We start from the raw sequence: 26,765 nt of genomic DNA, 5'->3' as shown, positions 1-26,765 counted from the left end.
GGGGACTTCCTGCCTCTCTCCCTCATGTCACTACTTGCTCCCTAAATCTTATGTCTTCCTTTTTCTTGATTTACTACTTCCTCATGTTAGTTGAGCAAAGTGTACTTAGAAAATAAACTCCTTCTACTAATAGGTTAAAGTAAAATCCTTCCAATACTAAAACTTCCATGCTACCTCACATTTGGTTGACAGTTTAGTTGGGTATAGAACTCTAGTTTGGAATTTTGAAATCATATCTCCATTGTTTCTTGGTCCTGTGTCTTAAACAACCCATGGTGAAGGATCATCGTTTTAAAAATTTCCAGTCTGTTGTGGCTCAATATTATGTAAAATACAATAAAAATGTCACAGCAACGTCCAGTTGTTTTAAACGTCTCTAAGTGCTTACCCTTACTTTTTGTTCTTATCAGGACCAATAACTTTTGCACACTTTTATTGGGTTGTTTAAAACCCTTTACAAAATTGCATACTTGTAGCATCTAATTCTCATACTATTTTCTGATTTTATCTTTAATACTTTTTATCATTATCCTTGACTGCTGTTATTATTCAGGCTAATTATTCTTAATTTTCAGAACCTTCTCCCTCATTTTCTATTTTCTATAAAATAACTTGCTCTGCCATCTTCATTGATTCTTTTCTTTGTAGATGATATATTAAATTGAAAATCTGTTTCTAATCTAGCTCCTCAAATAATAATAGTAACTAATATGTTGTTTAATATGCACTCTTCAATTATTTTTTGCCACAGATGTAATTTATATGAGTGCACTGTGGCTTAGAGAGATTGATTTACACACAACTTGGTAGTTCCTATAGCTTTTCCCTTACTACCTCTAAAAATGATATTTTGCCCAAAGTCCATTTGACTAGGTATTATATTACTTATTACTTTTACATAGATTCTCCATTAACCATTTCTGAAGTGTGAAAGAATGAGTCTGAAGTCATTCTTAGCCTCAAATTTCAAAAATTTATCTCTTCTTGGAAGTCTGAAAGAAATCTGTCCTTTTACTTTAAGTATCTGGGCATCTTTCTTTTAGGTTATTCCTGAATGAGAATGAGCGGGGGGACAGCTGACATTTAGTGAGAGTCTAATTTGTGTTAGGTTATTTTGCTTATATAATTTTTGTATTCACGTAGAGGCCATCTTTTTCGCCACCAGCAACCTTCCTCCTCCAAAAAATTTCAGTTATTCCTTAAAAATACAGCCCGTGTTTCTGTCCTCTTCTGTTTTTCTGAGGTACCCTTGTGTTTGTGCAGATGGACTGTTCTTGATCTATTTCTAGCTTGTTTTTCTCCTACATTATTTGTTTTTAGGTGTAGATGTTGATCTACATGTATGTAGATCATACATGTAGATGTATGATGTATCCCAGTTACACAATAACTAGATGTATCCCAGTTATTGAGGAAACTTTGTCTATCAGCTCTGCTTTTTGCCTGTTCAGAATTAATTTTGTTTTTCAAATTTCCCTTTTGTGGTAATTATTTCTCATTTTGTCTTTTAAAAAGAAGTTGGCATATGTTTACTTGAATAATAATAGCCAATGTGTCAGGTGGTGTTCTAAGTATATTTTGTATAACTCTAGAAAATTATCGTTAGCTTAGTTACTAAAGCTTACTCTGATGAACTCTTTCCAAGTTTTGCTTCTATGTTTTTGAAAAATGCTTTGTTATTTTTTCTTTATAATCTTAACCCAAAGTAGGCTTTCTTTAATTTTATTCCACCAAATTCTTAAAAGTCTTTACCAGAGAGCCTTATTACTGTGGTTTGACTTACACTGATAACAAAAGGATGATTGAATTTTAAAATTCCAAGTAGAAACACTTTGAAATGAAAGAGGATTTTTAGGGGGTAAGGAAAAGATTTTGAATAATCGGAGTAATATTCTGAACTTTATTTCTCATATATAAAAGGAATATTTTGACAGTCATATTATGGATATTGTTCAAATATAAATAATGTAAGAAGCCGAGATATTTCATAAAACTAGGACCAAAATAGAGATGACTGCTTATCAACAATATTATTTTACAGGCAAAAAGTTTCAGAACCCCAACAATAAGGAGCATCACACCTTTATCTGGAACTCCAGGTCTGTTATATGACAGCTGAAATATCTTTTTTGTTTATAATAGTTAATTAATTTTTAGTACATAAACTTATTATGATACCTAAAAATTTATAAATAGCATTTTCTGATTATAAAACAACTAAAAAATTTTTTTAATGCTTTTTAATAGCTGCATCTGAATCTATTATAATGTATTAGACTTTCTCTCTATTGAGCATTAGTTTGCTTCCAGTGTTTATTATAATAGCTATAGTTATACCAGTTTATAATTCCAACAGGAATATATGAAAATGCCTTTTTCTATAACCTTAACAATTCTAGGTACTCATTTTATTTCAAGAATTTATGTGAAAAATTCTACTCCTATACCTTCTTCTAGGGCGCTGGCCCTGGCTCCACCCGCTCCAAGCCCAGTGGACACTGGGTGCTGGAAGGCAGGAGGCCTTTTCTCCTTTTCTTTTTCTTTTAAAAAAAGAATTTATGTGAAGAATATAGTTGGGTTTTTTTTGAATATTTCCAGTTCTTTGACTTATGTAATTAATTTTGTATTTATTAACCATTTGTATCTCTTCTTTTTATAAATTATTGGTTCATCTCTCTTTTTAAGGCTAGTCATTTTTTTTCATATTAAGTTGCAAGAATTCTTTACATTTTAAGAATATTAACCATATATACGTCATATAGATGGGAAATACGTTTTGAATTTATTATTTGCTTTTAAAATTTATTAGTGATGTTTCTGTCATTCAGACACTTAATTTTTATTATCTAATCTGTAGATCTTAACCTTTGTTATTTCTCCCTTTATTTTTATGCTGTAGAAGATCCCACCATCCCGATTATACAAATATTATATAAATTTTCACTTATTTTTCAAGAGTTTGTATGGTTTTATTGTTTATATTTAATTTTTATTTCACCTAGAATTTATTTCACTTTTTGGCATAAGGTAGGGATCTTATTTACATTTTTTTCAAATAAATCACCCATGACCCAAGCAATATTTATTGAATAATTCATCCTATCTTCCACGAAACACCTCTTTAAGCTATAAATACTTATAGATATCTCTTTAATACTATAATTATTTGTTCATGGTTTATTGTATTAGAACTTTCAGAACAATGCTAAACAATAGTAGTGAACACAAGATGTAAGGGTCTGGATGCTTGTTTTATTGGGAAAACCTCTAAAGTTTTCATATTAAGTGTATGGGTATATGGATAGATAATCTTACACAGAGCTTTTTCTTTGTTTTGTTTTTAGGTACACTAATAACAATCCAGGGCAGAATCTTCACTGATGTCTATGGAAGTAATATAGCACTAAGCTCAAATGGGAAAAATGTTAGGATTTTAAGGTAAGTTTTCGATGTGGAAACGTATTCTTATAATTCATAAATGAGATATGCTATCCCATGAATAATGGGTCCAATGATATTAAAAACCACTACAATGTGATGGGATTAACGAGTGGTTTTCAGCCATATTAGAGGAAGAAAAATAGACTGTTGCCATGATTCATTGACAAAGAAGCAATGGCCAGTATACCTTTCTCTTTTAGTATGACATAATTGCTTATTTTTCTATCATGGATTTTATTTATAGAAGGTACGTGGAAGCAAGTCCAATAGTAATTAAGCTAAAGTCACAGAACTTCATCACTGGAGAATTTTGTTACTTAATCTAACTGCCTCATTTTGTACATATTAAACAAAAACCTCGGAAGCCTGGAAGTCCATCACTTAGTCAAGGTCAGGAGGAGAACACAAGTCTCCTAACAGGCAATTTGGCACTTTTTCTACTGCATGTCATGTATGGGACAGTGCTGAAACTTAAAACTGTCAATAGTTTATTAACAGACTAGGATGTGAATCCTGGTTCCTCCATATACTAACTGTGGACCAGATGGTAACATTGGCTGGTTACCTAACATCAAAAAATACCAGTTTCCACCTTTTGGGTAGGAAACTAGCACTGTCACTAGAGTTATCTTCCTCTAGCATAGGTGGGGTTATCTCAGTCCTGCCTTGAAAGACTGAAAGTCCTGTTCACTTCCTACAGAATCAGTATCATAGCTTTCAAGATGCTTCATGCTTACTGAATACATATGTAAAATGAATAAATGGATAAATAATAACTCAGACAGCACACATACACGTACATATGCATATATAATTTTGTAAAACATGCAACTTGAAAGGTTTTACTAAATGAAATAAAGATAATTTATCTGGCATTCTGTGGAGTAGAACTCTCAGTTAAATCACATTTGTATGAATCTATAATAGTCTAGAAATATTCATGTTGATCTTATAATAAAAGAACTACTAAAATAGAGAAACAAATATTTAACTTTTCATATGGACAGTTTAGTATAACTAAAGATTTTGTGTATTTCCATATAGTTGAGTGTTATGAATGTCTTTTTTAAAAATTGAAGTATAGTTGATTTATAATGTGTTAATTTCTGCTATACAGCAAAGTGACTCAGTTATACATATATATACATTCTTTTTTTATATTCTTTTCATTATGGTTTATCCCAGGACATTGAACATAGTTCCCTGTTACACAGTAGGACCTTGTTGGTCATCCATTCTATATGTAGTAGTTTGCATCTACTAACCCCAAACTCCCAGTCCATCCCTTCCCCACACCCCCTAGTGTTATGAATGTCTTATATTCCAATTCTTAATTTGGGTTCTCTAAGTCATCCTTTCCCTAATGATGGCAGAAAATAGAAAGTTTAACTTTCAAAGTGATTCCTTTTCTTTCTCCACTGTAGTTGAATACAACTACAGTTGAATACAATACAACTAATACAACTACTGTATCTGTTTAATACAAAGGAATGGATAAAAATTATTTCATGAAATCACAGCATCACAGTCAGAAGAGACCTCAGAGGACAGGCTACCCAGCCCCTATACTCTGGTAACCCTGAGATACTATATATAAATAGAAAAAAATTCACACACCTATTAATAGGAGGGACAAAGGTTTTAGAGCTGCATTTATCTCATTTCTACCACATTCATTGTGACACTGGGGCCCTCAAGGCATTTCACTGTGCCTGAATTCTGTTACTAGGAAACAATGGGCCGAGTCCTGGGCAGGACGTCAGGAGACCCAAGTGCTCAAGCTGCTTTTGCTTCTCACAAGTCTTGTCAATTTGGCCAAATCTCCAAATTCAGACCGGGTGCAAATGATAGAGGACATACAAATGACTGAAGGACCTAGTGCCTACTAAGGCACTTTTGGTCTAAGAGATCAGATGAGAAAAAAAGTTAAATATATGTATTTAAGGCCAAATAGGTTAGTATTACCATAGAAAGGCAAACCCAGACCACTTTGGGAATTACGGGGTGCGGTTAAGAGCACACATTGGAGTAGGACTGTCTGGGTTTGAATTCCTGCTCTGTCCCTTACTGGCTGCAGGCTTGGGCAAACTACTTAACCTCCCTGCCTCAGTCTCTTCGTCTGTGAAATGGAAGGGTAATAGTTACTAACCCATAAGGTAGTTGCAAGGACTAAATGTGGTAAGTGCCTGTAAATGTTTGCTGCTAAATGTATAATTTAGTTGCAGTGAGGCAAGAAGTTAGAAAGAGAATATGAATTCATAAATCTCTAAAATGGTTACAGTAATTCAGTTTACTTCTTTACAACCTAATGTAATGATCAAATGAAAGAATTTGTGTGTATATTAAATGTTCAAAGTTCTCTGCAAATAGAAGTCCCTATTTTTTATAGTTGAGGTTTGTATCTGGCCTTATTTTGAGTATGGGATTTGCTGTCCCAGAAACTGGGGGTTTGTTCTGATGGTGCAAAGAATGTGATAGCAGTCAGTTACCTGCAAGCCTCCGATCTCCTTGGGTTCTATCAGCCTTAAAGCAATGGGTTGACCTAGTCAGCTGGGGAAACGTGAAGGCAGATTTTCCTCTCAGCTTCTAATCCTTTGCAGCTTCTTGTTCACATTTCATTGACACTGATGCTGTTAGACATCCTTTTCATCCAGTTACTTTGTGGGACCTCTGCTGTGGGCCTTGTTTAATTCTTATAGTATGAAACTTAACTAGAAAATTATATTTTGTATTTGAATTAATTGAACTTCAGGTGGAAGAGTCCCCATTATCTACATTTTCTATTCCCATAGTATTTATCACTTTCTAACACACCAAATATGTTATTATTATCATGTTTATTGTCATTCTCCCCAAGTTAGAATGTCAGTCCTATAAGGGCAGGGATCTTTGTTCTGTCCACTGATGTGTTCCAGTACCTAGAGCAAAAACTGTAGCATAATAAGTGGTCAATAGGTGTTTGTTGAGTGAATGAATGATGGATAATAATAAGTGATTGGGAAAAAAATATAAGGTAGCAGTAAACTTGGTGGGAGGAGAGCATTTTGAAATAATGTATTAAACACAATTTGATCATTTCCAATAAAATATTTATACAGAGTTTATATTGGAGGAATGCCCTGTGAACTTCTCATACCACAATCTGATAATTTGTAAGTAATTCAAATAATTTTCTTTAGAAAAATAAATAGTAGATACAAACATACTAGATTTAAATAGTAATTTCTAGCAATATTGCATAGCTGAATGCTTTATAACAGTATAGATTGTAATATTTTTATAGTAAATTATCAATCGTTTATATAGTTAGATGTAACCTGATATCTACTATCTCCCGTATAGTATGATATGAACTGCTTTTAGATTATTTTGAGAAAGATGTTTTGAGAAATACCTTTATCAAATAATTGTTTCACTTGGTAATGTTTTAAATTCTTTGAAAGGAATATCAATGGGGATAACCAAATTAATTACAAAATATTTAATTTTCAAATGAAGTTTTATTCAAATAACTTCAACCAAGACTGGGAAGTATTTTCATTTTACAAAAATTTTTGTTGTAGCAACAGTTTCTATCCTGATATATATTCTGAAATTCATAAGATGTTTTTAAGGGAAACACAATATTTTAAAACTTTAGTGTCAATATAAACTTTGAAATTAACATATATATTTTATTAGGTATGGTCTAAAACTAGATCACCCAAATGGAGACATGGGTTCTATGATTTGTAAGACGACTGGAACTTACATTGGTAAGTGTCAGTCGTCATTCTTCATTGTTCTCAGAAATGCCTATTTCCTTGTTTTGTATTCTCTTAGACCTCTCCTGTGGCCTCATCCCTTTTTTTTAAAATTAGCATTTCCTCTTTACCTTGGCTTCTTTTCAGTGTCATGTAAGCATGTATGAATTACCTTTTTCTAAGGTTGACATTGAAGTAAGCTTCTTCAAGTTTCTTTTTTCTTTTCTTCTGTCATCCAGATGATGCCATTACTAATCTACCTGTAGCTTTACTTTTACTCTGGTTTTTTCTCCTTGCTCTATGTACTTCAGACTCATAAACCTTTCAGTTATTGAATGAGCTTTATTCCTTCTGTCTCAGGACCTTTGCAAACTTCCCATCCCGAGAGTTTCAGATAAAATGTCATGTCTTCAAAAAACCCTGATCCCCAGCCTTACATTCTCAAAGTTCGTTCTCCTTCTGATTGATAGCTTTATCACAGTTTTTAGTTCTCTGTGTCATTGCTTTTGACTGACTGTATCCTCCACTTGGCAGTGTGCTCTTTGAGAAGAGCAAACTGTGTGCTCACCCTGCATCTCTCAACCCATAGCTGAGTGTCTGACTCAATTAAATAGCTGTTAAATGAATGAAAGAAAATTGAGGGCAATATGGTTACATATATATTCTTTTCTTCTCCTTCATTCATTATTATATTTTGTCAGGTTTTCCTGGTTATAACCTTGAGATATATTATTTTGTATATCTTAAAATACTAGGTACTTTAAGATATTTCAGTTTTCATTTCTTTGAGGATTAGTAGACGGTTGCATAATTACAGTGTTAATTTTATATTTCTTTTCTTTGTTTTAAATCAGCTTTATAATACAGAGTTATTGTTCTCCTGTGATTGAGAATTTAATTGATTGCATATATTAATTAATTCCAGGTCATCACAATGTCAGCTTCATCTTGGATAGTGATTATGGAAGGTAGGTCATTTTGTAAATAATAATTTTCATAATTAATTCAACTGGGTAAATAAAATAAAAGTGTACATTTACTTTGTGCTATATAGATCCCTAGATTAAAAAATTAATCATTTTCTTCCCCCAAATTAACATTTAAGGGATCTGTAACTCCTGGTCACTCATAATTTGTGCCTCAGACATGGCCTTCCAATTGTTGGGAAATCTAGCATTACCTAAAACAATAACTAAAAAAATCTTTGATTGTGATATTATAAAGTGTTATTTTATGTTTTGTCATCCTTCTTATTTAATTAAAATTGTTTTGATAGCTAAGTAACTAAATTTTGATTTGAACTAATGTAAGAATAAATAAAACCTCATGGTTAATATTACCTGATAATGGTTTTCTCTTAAAGTGTCAGGACAAATAGAGTTTTGAAAGATGGTAGTTATAGCTTTTAATTGTTCATTTTAACACCAATGTTAATAACTTATATTTATGATTTTTAGTAAAACTAAAACTTATTTCCAGTTATCCTAATTTCAGTCAGAAAGACCATCACACGCTTACAGAAATATCAGAATATGCAAGTCTCAAAACATGTTGCAAATGTCATATTATAGATAATAATAATGAACATTTAGTAGCAGGCATGGTGTTAGGCACTTTACATATATTATCTAGTTTAATACTCCCAAAGAACATATAAATTGAATGTTATCATCCACCCCATATTGCACACTGGGAAAATGAGGCTTAGGAACATTAAATAATTTGCCCAAGGATATTCAGCTGGTAGGAAGCAGAGCTAGAATGTGAACCCATGCAGTCTGACTCCAGGGCCTAAGCCTTTTATTCCAGTGCTCTGCCATGACTGATGGAGGGTTTCAGTCACAGAACCACATCTCATCAGTATTTAACATCCTGACTCAGGATTCTCTAACATGGTGGGATCACCCCACTCCTGGAGTATTTGCAAATGTGGGGGGGGTGGCATTTGTTGGCAGTCCCACTAACTATAGCATGCTAATGGCCTTTTATGGGCAGGACCATGATGTGCCAAACCTAAATGAATTATTCTTCCCAAAATGTCATAGCATCTTCCACTGGGAAAATGAACTGGTTGATAGAAATCCAAATAAGTCACAAGATTTAGCCATCCAGTCCTAATATGTCAGTAGTAGACCAATGATAAAATAGGTCTATTGATTTCTTTTTTGTCTCTGAAGAGAGACTCAGTGCTTAGAAGTTTGGAAAGAGTGGCAATATTGTAATCAGAGTAGATGTTATTCCTGTTCATTGTTTACAGACTGCAAGAGAAGGGTGAGATTTGGTCCCTGCATGTATGGAAATGCAGTTGAGTCGGTGAAACCAAATCCATTATCACTGTATTTAGGCATGAGCTAGTTCTAGACACCTAGAGGCAATATGTTTATTACCAAGTTATAAACCTGGGCTGGACACTGTTTTTTTTAAATTGTGGGTCCCCAAAGCACAGGGACTGTATTTTCTTTTTAAAAAAAATTTTTAACAGTTTTTTGGGCTGTGCCACGCAGCTTGCAGGATCTTAATTCCACGACCAGGGATTGACCACAGGCCCTGGCAGTGAAAGCACCAAGTCCTAACCACTGGACCGCCAGAGAATTCCCACTGGACACTTCATTATAGAATAATATATACTGTTCTAAAACCATGAAGAATATTATAATTCAAGATAAGCCAGAGTGGATGATATGTAAACGGTGCTAAGATTTACCTTTATGATTTACATGGGGAAATGACACAGTCCCATGACTTAACTGTGATTTGCTGCAAGGACATGGCCTACTTACATATAATTTGATAAGATTAGACAATAGGATTTTATTGAAAATACTAGAAAAATATGTCAGAAGCAACAATTACTCAGTTTTAAATTATTTCATGAACTATATATGGTTCTTTTATGCTCTCAATGTGTGACTTCTTAGTCCTGAGTCTGTATGAAAGGTACTAATTGCCAAATCCATCATATGTCTCTCAGAGAAATAATTACCCCAAAATAGAACATTTGAGTGATCAAGCTTGAATGTGATTAATAAGTATACATAAGTCAATATGTGGCATTAACATGTCCCCAATTTTCAATTTTAAAAAGTCAGAAAATTTGCACATATACAGGCAAAAATATTGCATAAAATTGTTAATTCTGTGATCTTGACTTATAATCATTTTTTTCCTTTTTAAGTCAATGGATTTCCTTTTGTATTAGTGTCTCAGAATTTAAGAAATTGTGTTTCTATATAAAACAATCTTATGAATTTAAGATAACTGTTAAAAATATGACATTTACTACTTAAGAGCCTAGTTTTAAGATTACATGGCATTTAAAAACATTGTCATTTTATAAGTTATAAAATCCATATTTTACAAATTTCAGGAGTATTCCTGAATATCAGATGAACCAATTAGACAGTATTGTGGCACCCATTCTGTATTTCTTTTTTTTTTTGAAGTTTAGTTGATTTACAATATTGTATGCATTCTGTATTTCTTTTAATAACCAACCTTCTCTCTTCTATTACCCCAAGTTCAAACAACAGCTGTTTCAAACTGATAAGGTTTAGATGAGGCTCGCTTAATTGAGAAATGCCTAGTCATTATCAATGAATTAGTGAAAATCACCTCAGTGTCATACCAAATAAATTACATTCAAATTTTATTTCAGGAGGCAATTTTCCCACCAACTTAAAAAGCAGAGTTAATTTTTCAGATGCAGGATCTGACCCCAGACAACATTGTCGGAACTGGCATCATTTCAGATCTTTGAGAAATCAGCTGAAAAGCTTATAACATAAAAATATAAAATCTAGTATGAACTTCTTAAATAACTAATTTAGCATAAAATATTTTCAGGGGCTCTTTAGCTTTGCAAATGCAAATTATAATGCCTGTGTTAGACTTACAGGGAGTTAACTCTTGGTCTCCACCACAAGATTTGCATTATCCTTTTAGATTCCAGTTCATTGTGTTATAATTAGGGTGAATGGGTTTAGGTCTTAATATTAGAATTTCTTAACTTTTCTAATTATGAATTTAATTGAGGTAATTAAGAGAACAGCATTTAATTTTAGGATCAGATTCCTTCCTTTCCTAATCCTCTAGACTATGGAAGTGCAAGTATGTATCTGTCAAAAATATGAATAGGTTCTGTGTTTATTAAGGGTGACTTAACTCTGGTGGACTGTTGTGAACTTGCTGTCATCCATTTGTATTCTCATGTAAGTTAGTGGCAAGAGAGGAGAACTGTGTAGTATAGTACCCAGGGCTCTGGACTCAAACTGCCTGAGCTCAAATTCTATTTCTGCTACTTACTGTCTTTGTGATCTTGACTAAGATAAAAATTCTCTGAGTTTTACCTACTTCATGGAATATGAAATTGAAAATTTAATAGCGTAATAAATTAAAAGCTTAAAAAATCTTAGCTTAAAAGCTTAAAAATCTTAGCATACCTGATAAGTGTTCAATAATGTTAGTTATTCTGACAGTAAATGGGTTATAAGAGCATAGAGCACTCTGGGGTGGTCATCAGTAGAGCCCAGCTTTTATGAAGGGCAGTCCTCCTGTCTGTTTATTTTTTATGTTAATATAAATTCTTACTTTATTGAAGTATAATTTGCATATAATAAAATGTACATATTTTAAGTGTGCAGTTCAGTGAGTTCTGACAAATATATCTTCATGTATTTGTGTAATCAATAACTAAATCAGGATGTAGAACAATTTTATCCTCCTGAAAAGTTCTTTCCTGCTCCTTTGTAAATTATATGATTTCTATCACTAAAGTAAAAAAAAAAAAAAGAAAGAAACAGTTTCCTAAAATAAAGGTCATTTTTAAAGCAAGAATTTTTACTTTTTTTAAACAGGAGTTTACCACAAAAAATGGCATATTTTGTTTCTTCTCTCAATAAAATTTCAATGTTTCAAACGTATGCAGGTATGTGACCTTTCTGTGTGTGGGGTGGGGGGCGGGAGAAGAGATATTTCATCAAATCAAATACAACAGTGACTGTAAAGTGTACTATATTATGTTACGTAATTCTAAGAAAGGAAACACACCTAAGATGAGGAGTGAAATAGGAAGTCCTGACATTAAGCTACGATCCCGAAAACTACATTTCTGGTGTAAGGTTGATTGAGAAATACACTTATCACTCTAAAAGAGACAGCAGGGAAACTTGTGCATCTCAACTTGGGCTGTTGATCAAGGGAGGAAAAAAAATCTCTGCTGTCAGTTGAAACCACAAACCAGCACTCTCTGAGATTTATGCTGTCAGTGTGGTCCAAAAGAATCCTCAAGCAGATCATAATTTATTTTAATTTAATGAGGTCTAAGGTTGGTAGTGCCCCTAGGCGAGTGTCAGAAGCAAACACAAACCCTTCTGGAAGAATTGTACTTCCTTCCAGGTCTGGGATGATTCAGATTTCAAAGATGTTCAAATGTGAAAAAAATGTATGTCTTGGAATCAATCAAATATCATCTATCCTGGCTTTTTCTAGAAACTTATTTAATGTGAAACTCCTATGTAAAAATACATAGAACTTTGATAGATTGAACTAATAAGGATAAATTTTAATAAGAATCTACCATATGTTATGCACTGGGCTATTTTACCAATATACCTAAGACTTTTATATATAAAGCCACAAGAATTCCAATCATAGTTAATATATTAGTATATGAAAAAAATATAAGATGTTGGCCCATAAATATAAGGAAGATTCATTCTTCAACAGCATAGGCTGTTCTCTTTGCCTTCCTGTTTTCTTTTGGAACCAAACATCTATGCTCAGCCCAGGTTTTCCTTGTTCTCTGGATCCTTCTGTTACCAGTGTCTCTTTAGTACTAGTTACCACTAACGCCTGGTCCCCAGAAGATGTAGGTCTCTGTGAAAGCCATGTTTATAGTCCTCTTTGCAGGATTGCATCAGAGACAAAATAATGAAACACCTGATACTTTCATTTGGTAATCCAGTACCTTCACTGTGTTATGTACTATGGCTAGGCAATTTGGAAAATTGGTAAAAATCAAACATTTGTGTTTATGTGTAATATTCATGACATTGTATTTCTTGTCCTTCCCCTCCCCCTCCCAGAGGTCACTAAGGTTTCACCTTCACAAGGAAGCATTCAAGGCGGCACCATGCTAACAATAAGTGGACGGTTCTTTGATGAGACAGATTTCCCAGTCCGAGTTTTTGTTGGAGGTAATTTTCATGATTTTTAATAAAAGAACCAATCCTTCCTTTTCTTTAATAACATCTAAGAAGAATAACAGTCTTTTCTTAATTAATGCTTAATTTAAAAGCTGTGTATTTTCAGATGGGCATTTGGTTCTGGGGCTTGATGCTTTTTCCCACTGCAATTCTCCAGTGAGGACCACTTCTTGCAGCCTTTATATGACCAAGATTTGGGCTTTGAGGTCAGCACCGAAGGGCACTGCATGGCAGCATCATGGCTGCCATCAACAAATTCCTCACCACACTTAGCGACACACGTACCCTCTATTTAATAGACTCTTAAATTACCTTTTTGAACTGTTATTATTTCTTAAAGGGTTAGGTAATTATGGGAAATTTAAAGTGGTATTTAGGGATACTCTCCTCATCCCCTTGTCATATACGGTGCCTTATCTGGACATCAGTAATTATAGATGATATTGGCCTTAGAAAGAGCATCAATTAATGTGTTATATGTTCACAGCTGCACATCAGGTTTGATTCTCTGGTTATGCATCACTTTTATATGTCTGGTCCAGATCTGTTCAGAGGTAGGGTGCTAGGCAGCTCAAATAGGAAGTTGGGGATGAATGTAACAGTGGGGGTCTTCCCACTCAGTTATGATGACCTTACCTACCTTGACGTGCAGGGGACAGGATGTCCGCCCATGCACCTGGCACGTAATTTTTCTGATAGAGCCCGCTGCTTAGGTACTTTCTGCTTTTAAGGAATCTGCTAATGAGCCAGCCAAGATGTGATTTCAAGAAAAGAAATTCATAGAAAGCAACCTTGTGTAACATTCATATAATGTCTTTCCTATCCCCATGAATCCTTGCTGGCCACCTGCATAGGCCAAAAGATTTTAAACTTTCATATAATATGTTATTCTGATCAGATACTATATTTTAAATATTAGAAGCAGGGACATAAAATATTTTTAATATATATAATATGTTTTACGATCTGATATTATGATACAGCTGATATGCAAAGGTAACATGTTAAATTTTTTTATATTTCATTGCCATTAATGTTACAGCCAGATTTGAGATTTTGAATCCTCAATAATTTCTTGAAAATAATGATCAGTTTTTGTATCTTTGCTCCAAACAAAATGGGTTAAGTTAGTTTAATATACTGTTAAAATGTACTGTTTTCTAGTTCAATGATCTTGCATTCACAAAGCATTCAAAATAGTGAAAGGTTGTGTTGAAGTATCCGTTTTCCAGGCCACCAAACAAAATGTGGCAAAGATACTTTCCTCCATTTCCCTTGCTTCACTGTTCATGGGTTATTTCCGTTTCAGTAAATAGTTAATGAGGGCTGACCTTACATGAGGCACTGTGAGGAATACATGGGGGTCTAAAACGTACACTCTTACTGAAGTCTAATTGTGCTTATGTGTAACAACTGTTATTTAGAATCTTGTCTGTTTTGGTTTCCATCTGTCTGTGGAAATACCACTTACAAGTTATTATTCCTTTTGTTTTCATTTGAAAAAGTTGGACAAAACCACCATTAACCTAAGAGGACCGGGATCATCTGCTTTTGTAAATTCTGAACATCATTGATTTATTCAGAAACTTTCTCCAAGGAACAAAACATAAGGCTTTGCTTTGGACCCAGATAAAATATTTCACAGTGACATCATTTTATCAAATTTCGTATTTTGTTTCTCTGAAATTATGAAATATTCTAACTCAGACTTGTGAGATTTTGCCAGCAAAATGTAGCCTGTGGAAGTATGACAATTGATGAATGCTAAAGCTTTCATGGAGAATATGTAAAAGAAATTAAGACCCTTCAACTTTGCCTCTTGCTTTTGTAACTTAGCTTTAATTGAAAAAGCACTCCAAGATAGACTGATGTGATTTTCATTCTGAAGCTCTGTAGTAACAGTTCTGCCCTTGCTTCTCTGTAGGTCAAGCCTGTGATATTTTGAATGTCACAGAAAACAGCATATGTTGCAAGACACCCCCTAAACCTGATATTCTTAGGACTGTATATCCAGGTAAGTCAACAAAAGGGAGAACGACCATTTCTGTATTTGTGTAAGAGGAATATTATTGACAGATATCTTTAGTGTCTTAGTCCGTTTAGGCTGTTATAACAGAATACCATAGACTGGGTAGCTTATAAACAACATTGATTTCTCACAGTTCTGGAGGATAGGAGTCAAAGGTCAGAGCACTGGCAGATTGGGGATCTGGTGAGGACCTGCTTTCTCACAGATGAGGCCTTCTCAGGGCTAGGGAGAAGAGACCTCTGTGGGCTCTCTTTCATAAGGGCACTTATCCTATTCATTAGGCCCTACCTCCTAATACCATCACATTGGGCATTAGGTTTCAACATCTGAGTTTTGAGGGGACCCAAACATTGAGCCCGTAACATAGTAACAAAAAATATTATTTGAATTTTTTAGAATTTGTAGTGAGAATTATAATAAATTTCTTTCTAGTTTTTATCTTTATACTTTCTGGATTAGGAAATTTTTCTATTAATATAGCTGCATCAAGGCTGCACCAGTGGAGGTAAACCTGGCCTAAATTACTCAGATACCCTATGAAAACTCTATTGATAGAGTATAAGGGTGCCTTTATTTCAGATCAAATGATTATTACTAAATTTTGGTACAGGCTACATGGAAAATTTTAAAATGCTTTATTCCTGGTTAAAAAATAAACGTCAGAGGTTAAATCCTTATTTGTCTAGAATGATTTAGGCATGATCACAGGGATGAGAGAAACGGAACACAAAATTCTTTTCAGATTTTCACCTGTGACCAGTTAAAGTGCACCTGATGGCCTTGATATCTGCAACTAGACCACCGTGATGCTGTGCATGTGTGTGCATGGATTCTGTATCTCATCCTGTGCACTCAGTGAAATCAGTTTATAATTGTGTCATTGATTGGTATTTGAAGCCAAGTAAATTCATTTTATTAACCTCTTAAATGTCCTTGTTTTGAACAATATTTAAAAATTGACCGGTTTAAGAGGAGAATTTTGATATTTATAATTGATTACTTTAAAGAAAGTTGTATATACCAGAGCATGCTGCTGCTATGAAAGGTTGAAGTGCTCAAGCTTTTCTCTCACCAGACTCAGGGGAAGAGTAGTACCCATTATTTTCCAGATTCAGGCACTCCAGACAAGCCTAAGGCTGCTGAACCAAGGCCTGAGCTGATTGTTGTTGTATTTTAAAGAAGAAAAATAAAAAGTGAGACGGCTCATTATGATTAGGAGAAAATTACACTGGCAAGTGTAAGTTCACTTTAATGAGAATGTTCTCTCTCTGATTCTGTCCAAGAAGGAGGAGAAATCCTAGAGCAAAAGTAATGTTAAAAAGAAGAAAAACAAATACTGACAGAAGTGTTAAGGCCAATAGTGTCTGTTCTTTGAGCCATTAATTGAGTAACTTTTATTAGAGAGAATAATCAGGGTGAAGATTTTGTAATCAAATGGTCTGAATCTTGAAGTTTTGAGTCTTGACTATATAAAGCAACATCAGTCATATCAAAAATCATAATTATTATATTATTACTATCTTATGTGAAGCATTCACTAAGTACCAGGTATTTTACATATGTATGATATCTAATCCCCATAGTAGCCTTGTCAATCATAGTATTACTCTCATTTTACATATGTAGAATCTGAGGGACAGATATGTGAAACAATAAATTGCAGACTGTCGTAACAGCAGTCTGTCCTCTGGGTACAGATACACGTAGAGATATGCGTAATTGTTTTGTTTACACACATGCTGTAAAAATGTGAATAGAAATAGAATACCTATAATCACCACCCAAGTAAAAGCCATTGAGGTACTGCATGAAAATTCTGATGAAAGCCTTCTTTTATTTTGTTACGTTCAGGTGGGAGAGGCCTAAAGCTTGAGGTATGGAATACTAGCCGTCCAGTACATCTTGAAGAGATACTCGAATACAATGAAAAAACTCCAGGGTACATGGGTACCAGTTGGGTAGATTCAGCTTCCTATCTTTGGCCTATGGGACAAGATACATTTGTTGCACGCTTCAGTGGATTTTTGGTGGCTCCAGCTTCTGATGTTTATAGATTCTACATCAAAGGTGATGACCGTTATGCTATCTATTTCAGCCAGACTGGACTTCCTGAAGATAAGGTAGGGAAGCCACAGAACACTACTTGATATTATCGAAACACTATGATAACCTTTATACATATCCCATTTATTCTACACCAAAACCAGTGAATATGTTAACGAATTTATGTGGTGGGTTCTTGGCTATTTTAACACATGTGGTATGAACCATAAAGTTGTTAGAAAACCCATTGTCTAAAAGAAAATGCTTTACCATACCTAAGTTTTCTGTAACCAAAAAAGAAAACACATATGTTTCCTTTAAAATGGAAGATTATTTTTATTATGAAAGAATTATGGTCACACATAGGAAATTTGGAGAAGAGTACAAGTATTTCACTATCCTGCTAGATCTGTTTCACTATTACTTGGTCATGAGATTAAAGTCTATTATCTCCTTTTGTCTGTATTTTGTTTCTTACATAAATAGGATCACACATCCAATTTTATAGTCATTTTTGTCATGTATCAGTATTTTCACATATTATTAAATAATTTATATAACACCATTTTTGATGACTAAATAGTATGCTATTGCATGACTTTACTACCTTTCCCCATACTGATAAGTTTTTAACTTACTTCTGATTTTTTATGACCACAAATCTTACTCAATTGAACATTTGTGTTCATTAAATTATTCTGTATTTTATGTTATTTCTTTAGGACAGTTTCACAAATGTGAAACTAATGAATCAAATCATAAGAACATTTTATGAATCACTATATATATGGCAAGGTTGTCTCCCAAACTGGATGAACAAGTTTAAATTCCTGCCTATAACACATGAATTCCAATTTTACCATAGCTTTTCAGCATGTTTCCTTTAAAGACAGTCATTTCTAATGGGAAGCCCAAAGTCTTCTCTTTCTAGTGTGCAGACCCAATTAGTAATCTTTGGCATCTTTCAGACCTCCTTTTAATGATCTCATTTGGATTAAGTCCCTCAAAGTTCTCAGCAGAACAAAAGAATATTTTATTTAACAGTAACAACCTCCTCCCTGTATGGATCTTTAAATTTCCCATTTGCAGTTCTAATTGTGGAAAAGCTATGTTCTGTGTGTGTTCATGGAATAGTGGAGTTGATGTTAGTTAAGGGTGGAAGGGGTGAAGTGAGCTTTGGTAATTTTTTAAAATCCATTTCATCATGAAAAACAGATATTAGAAGAAAAATGTGAAATATTTTCACATTTTTCTGTTCATAAAAGTTCTAAGACTGACAGAAAAAATAAATGATAAATAAATGCTGAACAGGCTTATTAATAAGTTCTTTTCTCCCTCTCTCTCTCTCTCTGTCTCTCTCTGTCTTTTTGGGATAAGGTGAGGATTGCCTATCATTCTTCCAATGCCAACAGTTATTTTTCCAGCCCAACACAAAGATCAGATGACATTCATCTTCAAAAAGGAAAAGAGTAAGGTTTTTTTCTTTTCTTTAAATTATTGTGTAATATTTAAAAACTATAATTTTATATATAAAAATATTTTCAATTTGTTTTATTGGTAGAAGTGATACTAGTTTATTGGTTTAATTTATAATTGGTCATTCTCTATAATTTGCTAAGTTTTGTTTCTATATTTTCAAGCATACTGGCATTCAGCTAACCAGGAAAATTTGAAATCTAAATTATTCCTGTTGCAGAAATTACAATTCTGTGAAATTTACTTAATCCTGCTTTAGTTTCTTATTAGGACCTTTCAGTCAATCCAGCCATCTAATTTCTCTTCTCCTATTTTCTGTATTGCTAGAGAAAAATCACAAAAACCACATGGATTTGTACCATAATTAATATATATTTAATATTCTCTTGATTTATTCCAGACCCTGGACCAGGTACTAGAAATTTAATACAAAGGATATTAAAATATATTCCCTGCCCTTAAGGAGTACTTATTTAGTGCTGAAAGGTCAATTCCAGGGAGAAAATGAGGATATTATTCAAATAGCTAATAATCCCATTCGAAAAGTCAATTCAGGATTCCTAGAAAACAGGGAGGTAAAAGCCGATATATGCAAAATAGCTAAGTTACATGGAGAACATCAAAAGTTTCATTGAAATTTTCTTCCATTTACCATTTGTATCTGTTAGGTTTTGCTGCGTAAGAAACCATTCCCCCAAATTTAGTAGCTTAAAGCAACCCAGTTTTGTGATTAGCTAGGTAGTTCTTTTGATCCTGACTATTTAGTTGGTGATTAATGGTCCAGGATGGCCTCATTCACATATCAGGAGGCTCAGCTGTCCTGATGGGAACTGAGATATCTGGGATGTCTCACTTCACATGGTCTCTCATCTTCAAGGAGGCTAGCCCAGGCTTGTCACAGTGTCCCAGCAGTTAAGAGGGCAATTCCTAATGCACAGGTACTTTTTAAATTCTGCTTGTATCATATTTGCTAATATCCAATTGGCCAAAGCAAATGGCCAAACTTAGATTCAGTGGGTGAAGAAATGCACTTCACTTCTTGATGGGAGGAGTTGTTTTTTTTTTTTCCATTTACCATGTCACCTTTACAGATATCGATTAGATTATGCTCATAGGCAGCACCATGAAGATGTGATGGAGCTGGACAGAGAGGGTTGGGATCAATGGTACCTGAGAGAAATCACACTAAGTGTTCTCACTAAAGTCTTAGGAATAATAAGCTTTCCATTCTTTTTCTCCTCCTCCTTCTATCACTTCTTTCTAAACTTAAGCATTTTCTTTTTTAACCAAGTTCCCTGGGCCAATTCAGAGTAAATGGAGTATCTCGTTAATACCTATTGCTATTAAGTGTCAATACACCTTCAGGCTTTGCCTTGACCTTGGAAAATGAGTTCAGTTTACCTGCTTGGCAAGAGCACAGAGCTTGCGTGAAGGTGACTTGTAATACATCTTGCCCCCGGTATCTGTGCGTCTGCAAACTAGCTTGAAATTTACACTGGCACTTATAATGATGGTTGTGTATTCTGAAATTGAGGCCACGCAGGATGGTTTATTGCACAGTGGTCCCTGGGACCTTTCCAAAGGTAGCTTGGCTTGCCAGTTCATTTTACTCAAATAATATAGCCTTATCTCTAAGTGCATATCGCTTTGGTCACCCCCTTTCTACTTTGAATCCTACCTCAGTGACTAACTTTTAAATAATTTTTCAATCTTTAAGTTCTTTTAGTCTCTGTTATTCATATGATCAAACAGAATAATAATAGATATTTTATAGGATTTTGTGAATATTAAATATAATAATGTCTGTGAAGTGCTCAGTTTAGTGTCTAGCACATAGAAGGTGCCTTAAAATATTTTTAAGCTGCCAGTAAGGATACAGAATTTAATGGTTCTTCTCCGAATCCTGCTCCCTAATTAGTATTGCCCACCTTGATTTGACAGAGCTGGCAAACAGGTTCTCAGGGCAGCCAAAAGCCTGATGTAATCCTCCAGTATCAGTTCTATGAGGGAAATGACCCAGAGCCCCAGCATCCTTGCCAGATGGGAGGTAATAAGTACCCCTCATTCACAGTCTTACATGAACTGTGGATACTTATTCTCCATTTACAAGAGTATCTGTTGAATGATGTGAGGCAATTTAAAGGAACTCCTAGCTGGCCTCTCCAACGATGGGAGCAGTAGTTACACTGACAGAGATTTAGATAGGGAAGCAGTAGCTTTTCACTCACCTGTAACAGCTGATTAGTGAACACCTTATCCTGGATAGGCATTTGGATGATGGGCACGGGGCCTCAGGAATCAAGACTTCCAAAGTTAAGGTGTGAATCTCATCCAGCTTATTAGAGGGCCATCATCAATCTAATCAGTAAAAGTTTTCTGCGGCAGTGTGTTGTTTCCCAAGTTACAAGTGGAGGCAATATTTGAGGAACTTAGAGTAAGAACTTTCATCGATGACATACAACCACTCAGATACAAAATATATGGTATGTCTAGGTCTGCCTGACATTTTCTTACACACGTTAATGTATTTAACCTCTGTGTGTCCTCTGTTTTATGCCAGGAAGATTATGTTATAACCTACAATGTAATTTTGTTTTAAGATCCTTGAAGATAGGGGATAGTATCTTTTTCAATAAATATTTATTGACAAAACTGAATGAATTCATCGTTCTCTTTATCTCTAATGCAGATATCTTACATAATTCATTTTCTTTTAGCAAACTGCTATGAAACTTAATATTTTAATAATTAAAATCAGGGATACTACAATATAAATCATTTAACAAGCAGATGTTTTATATCATATTGAAATTTTATTCATTGAAAGAAAAATTCATGACAAGTGCTCTGGAGAAAAAGTTACATTCTTTAGTTACACTATTTTCCAGATATTACATTGAAATCTTGCTGCAGGAGTACAGACTAAGTGCTTTTGTGGATGTTGGACTGTACCAGTATAGAAATGTCTATACTGAACAACAAACAGAAGATGCAGTGAATGAAGAACAAGTGATCAAATCCCAGTCGACAATTGTCCAGGAAGTACAGGTTTGCTATGATTATAGATCCACTTTGTAGAAAGTAAATGCTCAAATATAGGAGCTCTATTTGGTTATTAATTTTACTAGGTAAGATACTGTTTTGGGGGAAAACAGTCATGGAAAATTACTGCATTGTGCCTTGGAATATCTGTAATTATAAACCAAAGAGTCTGTTATTTGATGACTTACACATTAAAATAGTTTATCATTTGCAATAAGATAGGGCAATGTAGAGGCATTGAATAGCTGACTTATGATGCTTTTAAAATGTATTTTTCCATATAGTAAATATATGCTTTTTTAAATTGGGAAATAGGTTATAACATTGGAAAACTGGGAAACAACTAATGCAACCAATGAAGTGCAGAAGATCATAGTAACCGGCCCATGTGTGGAGGCTAATTTATGTTCACTTTACCAATATAGATTAATCTATAACAAGGAAAAAACTGGTAAGTTGTAAATAATAAGGGAGATTTTATTACTCTTCATGTATAGACAAAATTATAAAAAGGTATTTGCTCTAGTCAAATTCTACTGTCTGAAAAATATAGTTTTAATAGTATGCTAGACAAAGAGGCAAAAAAATATATCATGAAGAAAACTCTTCAGACTGGGATAGAAAATGGCATCAGTAAAAACAGCTTTCAGATATATACTATTATTTTCTTCTGTAAGGATCATGATAAATGCATATCTAAACACACATAAGGAATTTATGTATCTGTGACTCACAGGTGTTAAGTTAATAGGAATTAAGTTCATCATTATAGAGATAGGCATTTCAGTTTCTCAAAAGACCTATGAGACACTAATTTATCTGTTAATGAAGATATTGCATTTCTATATTTTATAAAAACCCAGAAAAAATAATTTTGCTATTTCTGTTAATTGTTTCAATGAGTAAATATTGAAGAGTGCTTGCTGTTTGCCAAATACAATGCTTATTACTATGGGAATATTAAAACAATAAAATATGAGCCCTATCCTCAATAGATCACAGTCCAATTAAGCAGCCAATATTATTGAACTTGAATCAATTTCAGAATGTAATTTCATTAAGTGATAACTGATGGTACAGACTATAGGTACTTAAAAAAATTCAAATATGAGACATCAGTGCTGGCTGTGATAGTGCAGAGATTTCAACTCTTTTTTTTTTTTTTTATTAAAACCCCTAATCATTTGACTTTAATTTTTTGTTAATTCATCGAAAAGTCTGGCTACCTGCTGACGCTTCTGACTTCATACTGCAATCAGCCTTGAATGACCTCTGGTCTATAAAACCGGATGCAGTTCAAGTAATAAGAACACAAAATCCTCAGAGCTATGTTTACATGGTAACCTTTATATCAACTAGAGGTAAGCATGTATTTCATTTTGCAATTCTGTAAAGTTTTTTCTAGGAAATAAGTTTGTATCCTGTGCAACTCCACTGAAAAAGGCAAAACCTGCATAAAATGACAGGGGAAAGTAAATGCATATTCATAGCCTTGATCACCTCCAGGAGAAACAGAAATAAATGGTTAATTTTGTTCTACTGTAATTTAAATTTTAGTTGTACTTCAAGGAGTGTACAACTCCAGTGCATGAGGTATACACGCTATATACTACAAATACACTGTAAGTATAGTAGCCTACTTTACATTTAGCAAAAATTAGTGAAGATATTAATTCTGGAAATGAAATTTAAGCGAATCAGTATTTCTCAGGAGACACTAGTCTGGCTAGATCTTGTTTGATAAAAGGATTCTCTGGTCAAATCCCTGTGGGAAGCTCTGTATACCACAGCTTCTCCTTGAAGGTTGATAGAGCTCATTATAGAATATTAAAATCCCCAAGGACTCCGGCAATGAGCAACAAACAAAAACAACAATAAAAACAAAACAAAAAAAGCAGTGCACCTGTATTTAATACAGCATTTTCCAAAATTATTTGACTTCTTTATCCTTTTCAAGTAATGGCCATTAACTTCTTATTACGTTTTCAAGTCTTACAATTTTTTTCTTTTAAAATTTTCCAGTTTTTCTTCTGCAAGTTTTATAGTTTATTTATTTGTTTATTTTTGGCTGCGTTGGGTCTTTGTTCCTGTGCGTGGGCTTTCTCTAGTTGTGGTGAGCGGGGGCTACTCTTTGTTGCGGTGCGCGGGCTTCTCATTGCGGTGGCTTCTCCTGTTGCAGAGCACGGGCTCCAGGTGCACGGGCTTCAGCAGTTGTGGCTCGCGGGCTCCAGAGCGCAGGCTCAGTAGGTGGCACATTGGCTCAGTTGCTCTGCAGCATGTGGGATCTTCCTGGACCAGGGCTCGAACCCATGTCCCCTGCGTTGGCAGGCGGATTCTAAACCACTGCACCACCAGGGAAGCCCTCAAGTCTCACAATTTCAAGTGTCACATTTTCAAGTCTTAAAGCCAAGTTTAGCAACCAATTTGGGTATTTGGGATATTTAGCTCATGAAATAGGTCCCTGAATATGTGTTTCCTTTCTTTGCACAGTCACTATTTTCCAATTCATATAAGTAAACTGTTACTTCAATGTTTATGTCTCATTTTATGAAGTTGTTAATTTGATTGTTGAGCAGAGAGTAAAGAGTTCTGTTTAACATGAATTGAAGTTCTAAAAATTTCCCAAAGGTTAGATTGTCAAAATGCTATCTAAAGAAGATATGGTTATCTTTGTTCTCTTAGAGAAAGTCAGTAGGATTCCACTGTTAAAGCATCCTCCCAAAGAAGAGAGACATGTGAGGACAAGGCCTTATTTCTTTCAGTGAGATTGTATAAACAAGGTTCGCAGGCATGGGGCTACTTCCTGGAATTCATCTTTGTACTCCATTTGTAACTAAAGAAAATAGCGATTTCCCAGGCTAGCCCTTTATACTAAGATGATGGTACCGGAAGAAAACTTAAATAATTTTTGGAATATTTTATTGCCCATTGATTTTTACCTCATGATCCCAATGCCAACTTTTGTTTATCTTACAAAACTTTTTACACTACAAAAACAGAACCTTAAATATATAGCGCTTTATCTGCTGTTTTGCTGTTTCTACTATGGCTAAATATCAGATTCAAGGATCTGCATCTTCTCCATTTATCTTTTTTCTTGTGATAATACAATTCTAAATAAAACTAGTTTTGTTACCTCTGAGTTTCTATTATGGGTATATCGGTATTTAATTAATTAACTTCTTCAAATTCTGTTTGGTACTTCATTGCAGGAGACTTCGATCTGCTCAGTTATGAAGTATTTGAAGGGAACAATGTCACACTGGCTATTACAGAACAAACCAAAGGAAAACCCAGTTTGGACACATTCACACTGAATTGGGATGGGATCACTTCTAGGCCTCTTATGCCGCAGTCATCAGAAGCTGAAGTATGCTCTGTGTTAGTTTTTTAAACAGAAAGCCACTTAAGCATCAGCCTTCTATAAAAACACATTTTAAGGAGTAGTAATACATCTCCTCCTTGTCATGGTGGGTTGGAGCCAACTCATAGTGAGTGGAGAAGGGAGGAAATATCACAATGACAGAGGGAGTGAGAGGGGAGTTCTTGGATCTGTGCCAACAGGATCCAGGTATCTGCATATGGGGCAGCTGCTCATGAGGAATGTTTGCTTGTGAATTACTGCATTTCAACAACTACCTGTACAATGAGTTTGAGTTAATATTTGTTTGATGACTGAAGATTGTGCACTGTTTCAAGTCCTTAATTCTAAATATCTGTGCTTTATCAGAGAAATATGGTATGGAAATTATAGACCTCATGAATGTGTGCCAGTTCCTATATAATCCAGAGTTATTATTTCTTAAATAATAGTAAGAGATTACAGTATATGTATCTCTTCTTTTGAGAAACAATGCATTGGAGTATATATTTTTTCCAGTTAATTTTGCATTAATTGGGAAAACTATTCATTTGGAATCTGTTTAATTAGGTGCTAATTCATTTAGGTTTGCCTCATTGCTGTCTTTAAAAAGCTACTAAACCAATATGCCTCCCTTATGTAATAACTAAATAAGCTAAGATCAGCCAGTTGGATATAACTATTATCATTCTAAAATAAAAGTCTTGAAACAGTCATTGGATACTGAAATTATCACATATTAACTTGAAATTATTTAGGAAATGACCTCATAATTATGGCTAACATGGGAATAATGAAATTATTTTTTTAATTAGTAGAATTAGTAGTTAAATTAGTAATGTTCTAACTCTTCATAAAGAAGTTACTAAAGCTCATATTGTTAATTTAGTTTCAGGCAGCAGTGGAAGAAATGGTTAGCGCTAAGTGTCCACCACAAATTGCAAATTTTGAAGAAGGATTTGTTGTGAAATACTTCAGAGGTTATGAAACTGATTTTAACCTGGTATGGAATATTTAATGAACTGTGAAATGGACCAGATAAATCATATAAATGTTTGGAATTTTGTCATTTTTTGAATTAGCATTAATTCCTTTAACATTTAAAGTCAAGTTTCAAGTATAATTTTGTCATACATTTATTGGTAAGGTCTGCTCTAGCATCCTCCTGCATTATAAAATGATTCATTTGTAAAAGCACACCTGAATTTTCTTAATCAAGAGAAAGTAGGCAAGGTGGGTAAATGTGAGATCTGTAGTTTTTTTTGTTTGTTTTCTTCATTTAGATGCAGAGTATATTCTTTTTCCTCATTGGCTTCAGAGAATACCATTTGTAGTAGAGCGTTATACAGTAAATTGCTTCCCTTGCTTCTGGTCAGTTAGTACAATGCCTAGTCATTATTTACTTCTTGATGAAATACAAAGATTTT

General features: G+C 34.1%; 1 protein-coding gene across 1 annotated transcript in view; it reads left to right on the top strand.

Moving 5' to 3' along the window:
* Window positions 1–26,765, top strand: part of PKHD1L1 (PKHD1 like 1) — a gene marked incomplete at its 5' end in the record, with an annotated part of 152,332 nt that overhangs the window by 14,630 nt on the left and 110,937 nt on the right. Inside the window, 15 exons of the mRNA XM_082674767.1 lie at window positions 2,042–2,099; window positions 3,345–3,438; window positions 6,540–6,593; window positions 7,123–7,196; window positions 8,110–8,152; window positions 12,038–12,108; window positions 13,268–13,378; window positions 15,312–15,401; window positions 17,268–17,536; window positions 18,837–18,928; window positions 21,824–21,983; window positions 22,293–22,428; window positions 23,195–23,338; window positions 25,190–25,347; window positions 26,228–26,341. Of these exons, the coding sequence (XP_082530893.1) occupies window positions 2,042–2,099; window positions 3,345–3,438; window positions 6,540–6,593; window positions 7,123–7,196; window positions 8,110–8,152; window positions 12,038–12,108; window positions 13,268–13,378; window positions 15,312–15,401; window positions 17,268–17,536; window positions 18,837–18,928; window positions 21,824–21,983; window positions 22,293–22,428; window positions 23,195–23,338; window positions 25,190–25,347; window positions 26,228–26,341 (1,668 nt within the window). The remainder of the gene's footprint in view (window positions 1–2,041; window positions 2,100–3,344; window positions 3,439–6,539; window positions 6,594–7,122; window positions 7,197–8,109; window positions 8,153–12,037; window positions 12,109–13,267; window positions 13,379–15,311; window positions 15,402–17,267; window positions 17,537–18,836; window positions 18,929–21,823; window positions 21,984–22,292; window positions 22,429–23,194; window positions 23,339–25,189; window positions 25,348–26,227; window positions 26,342–26,765) is intronic.

The sequence above is a fragment of the Grampus griseus genome, assembly GCF_964374135.1.
Source record: "Grampus griseus genome assembly, chromosome: 17".
Lineage (NCBI taxonomy): Eukaryota > Metazoa > Chordata > Mammalia > Artiodactyla > Delphinidae > Grampus > Grampus griseus.
Note: the sequence above shows the minus strand (reverse complement) of the source record. Positions and strands in the feature narration are given on the sequence as shown.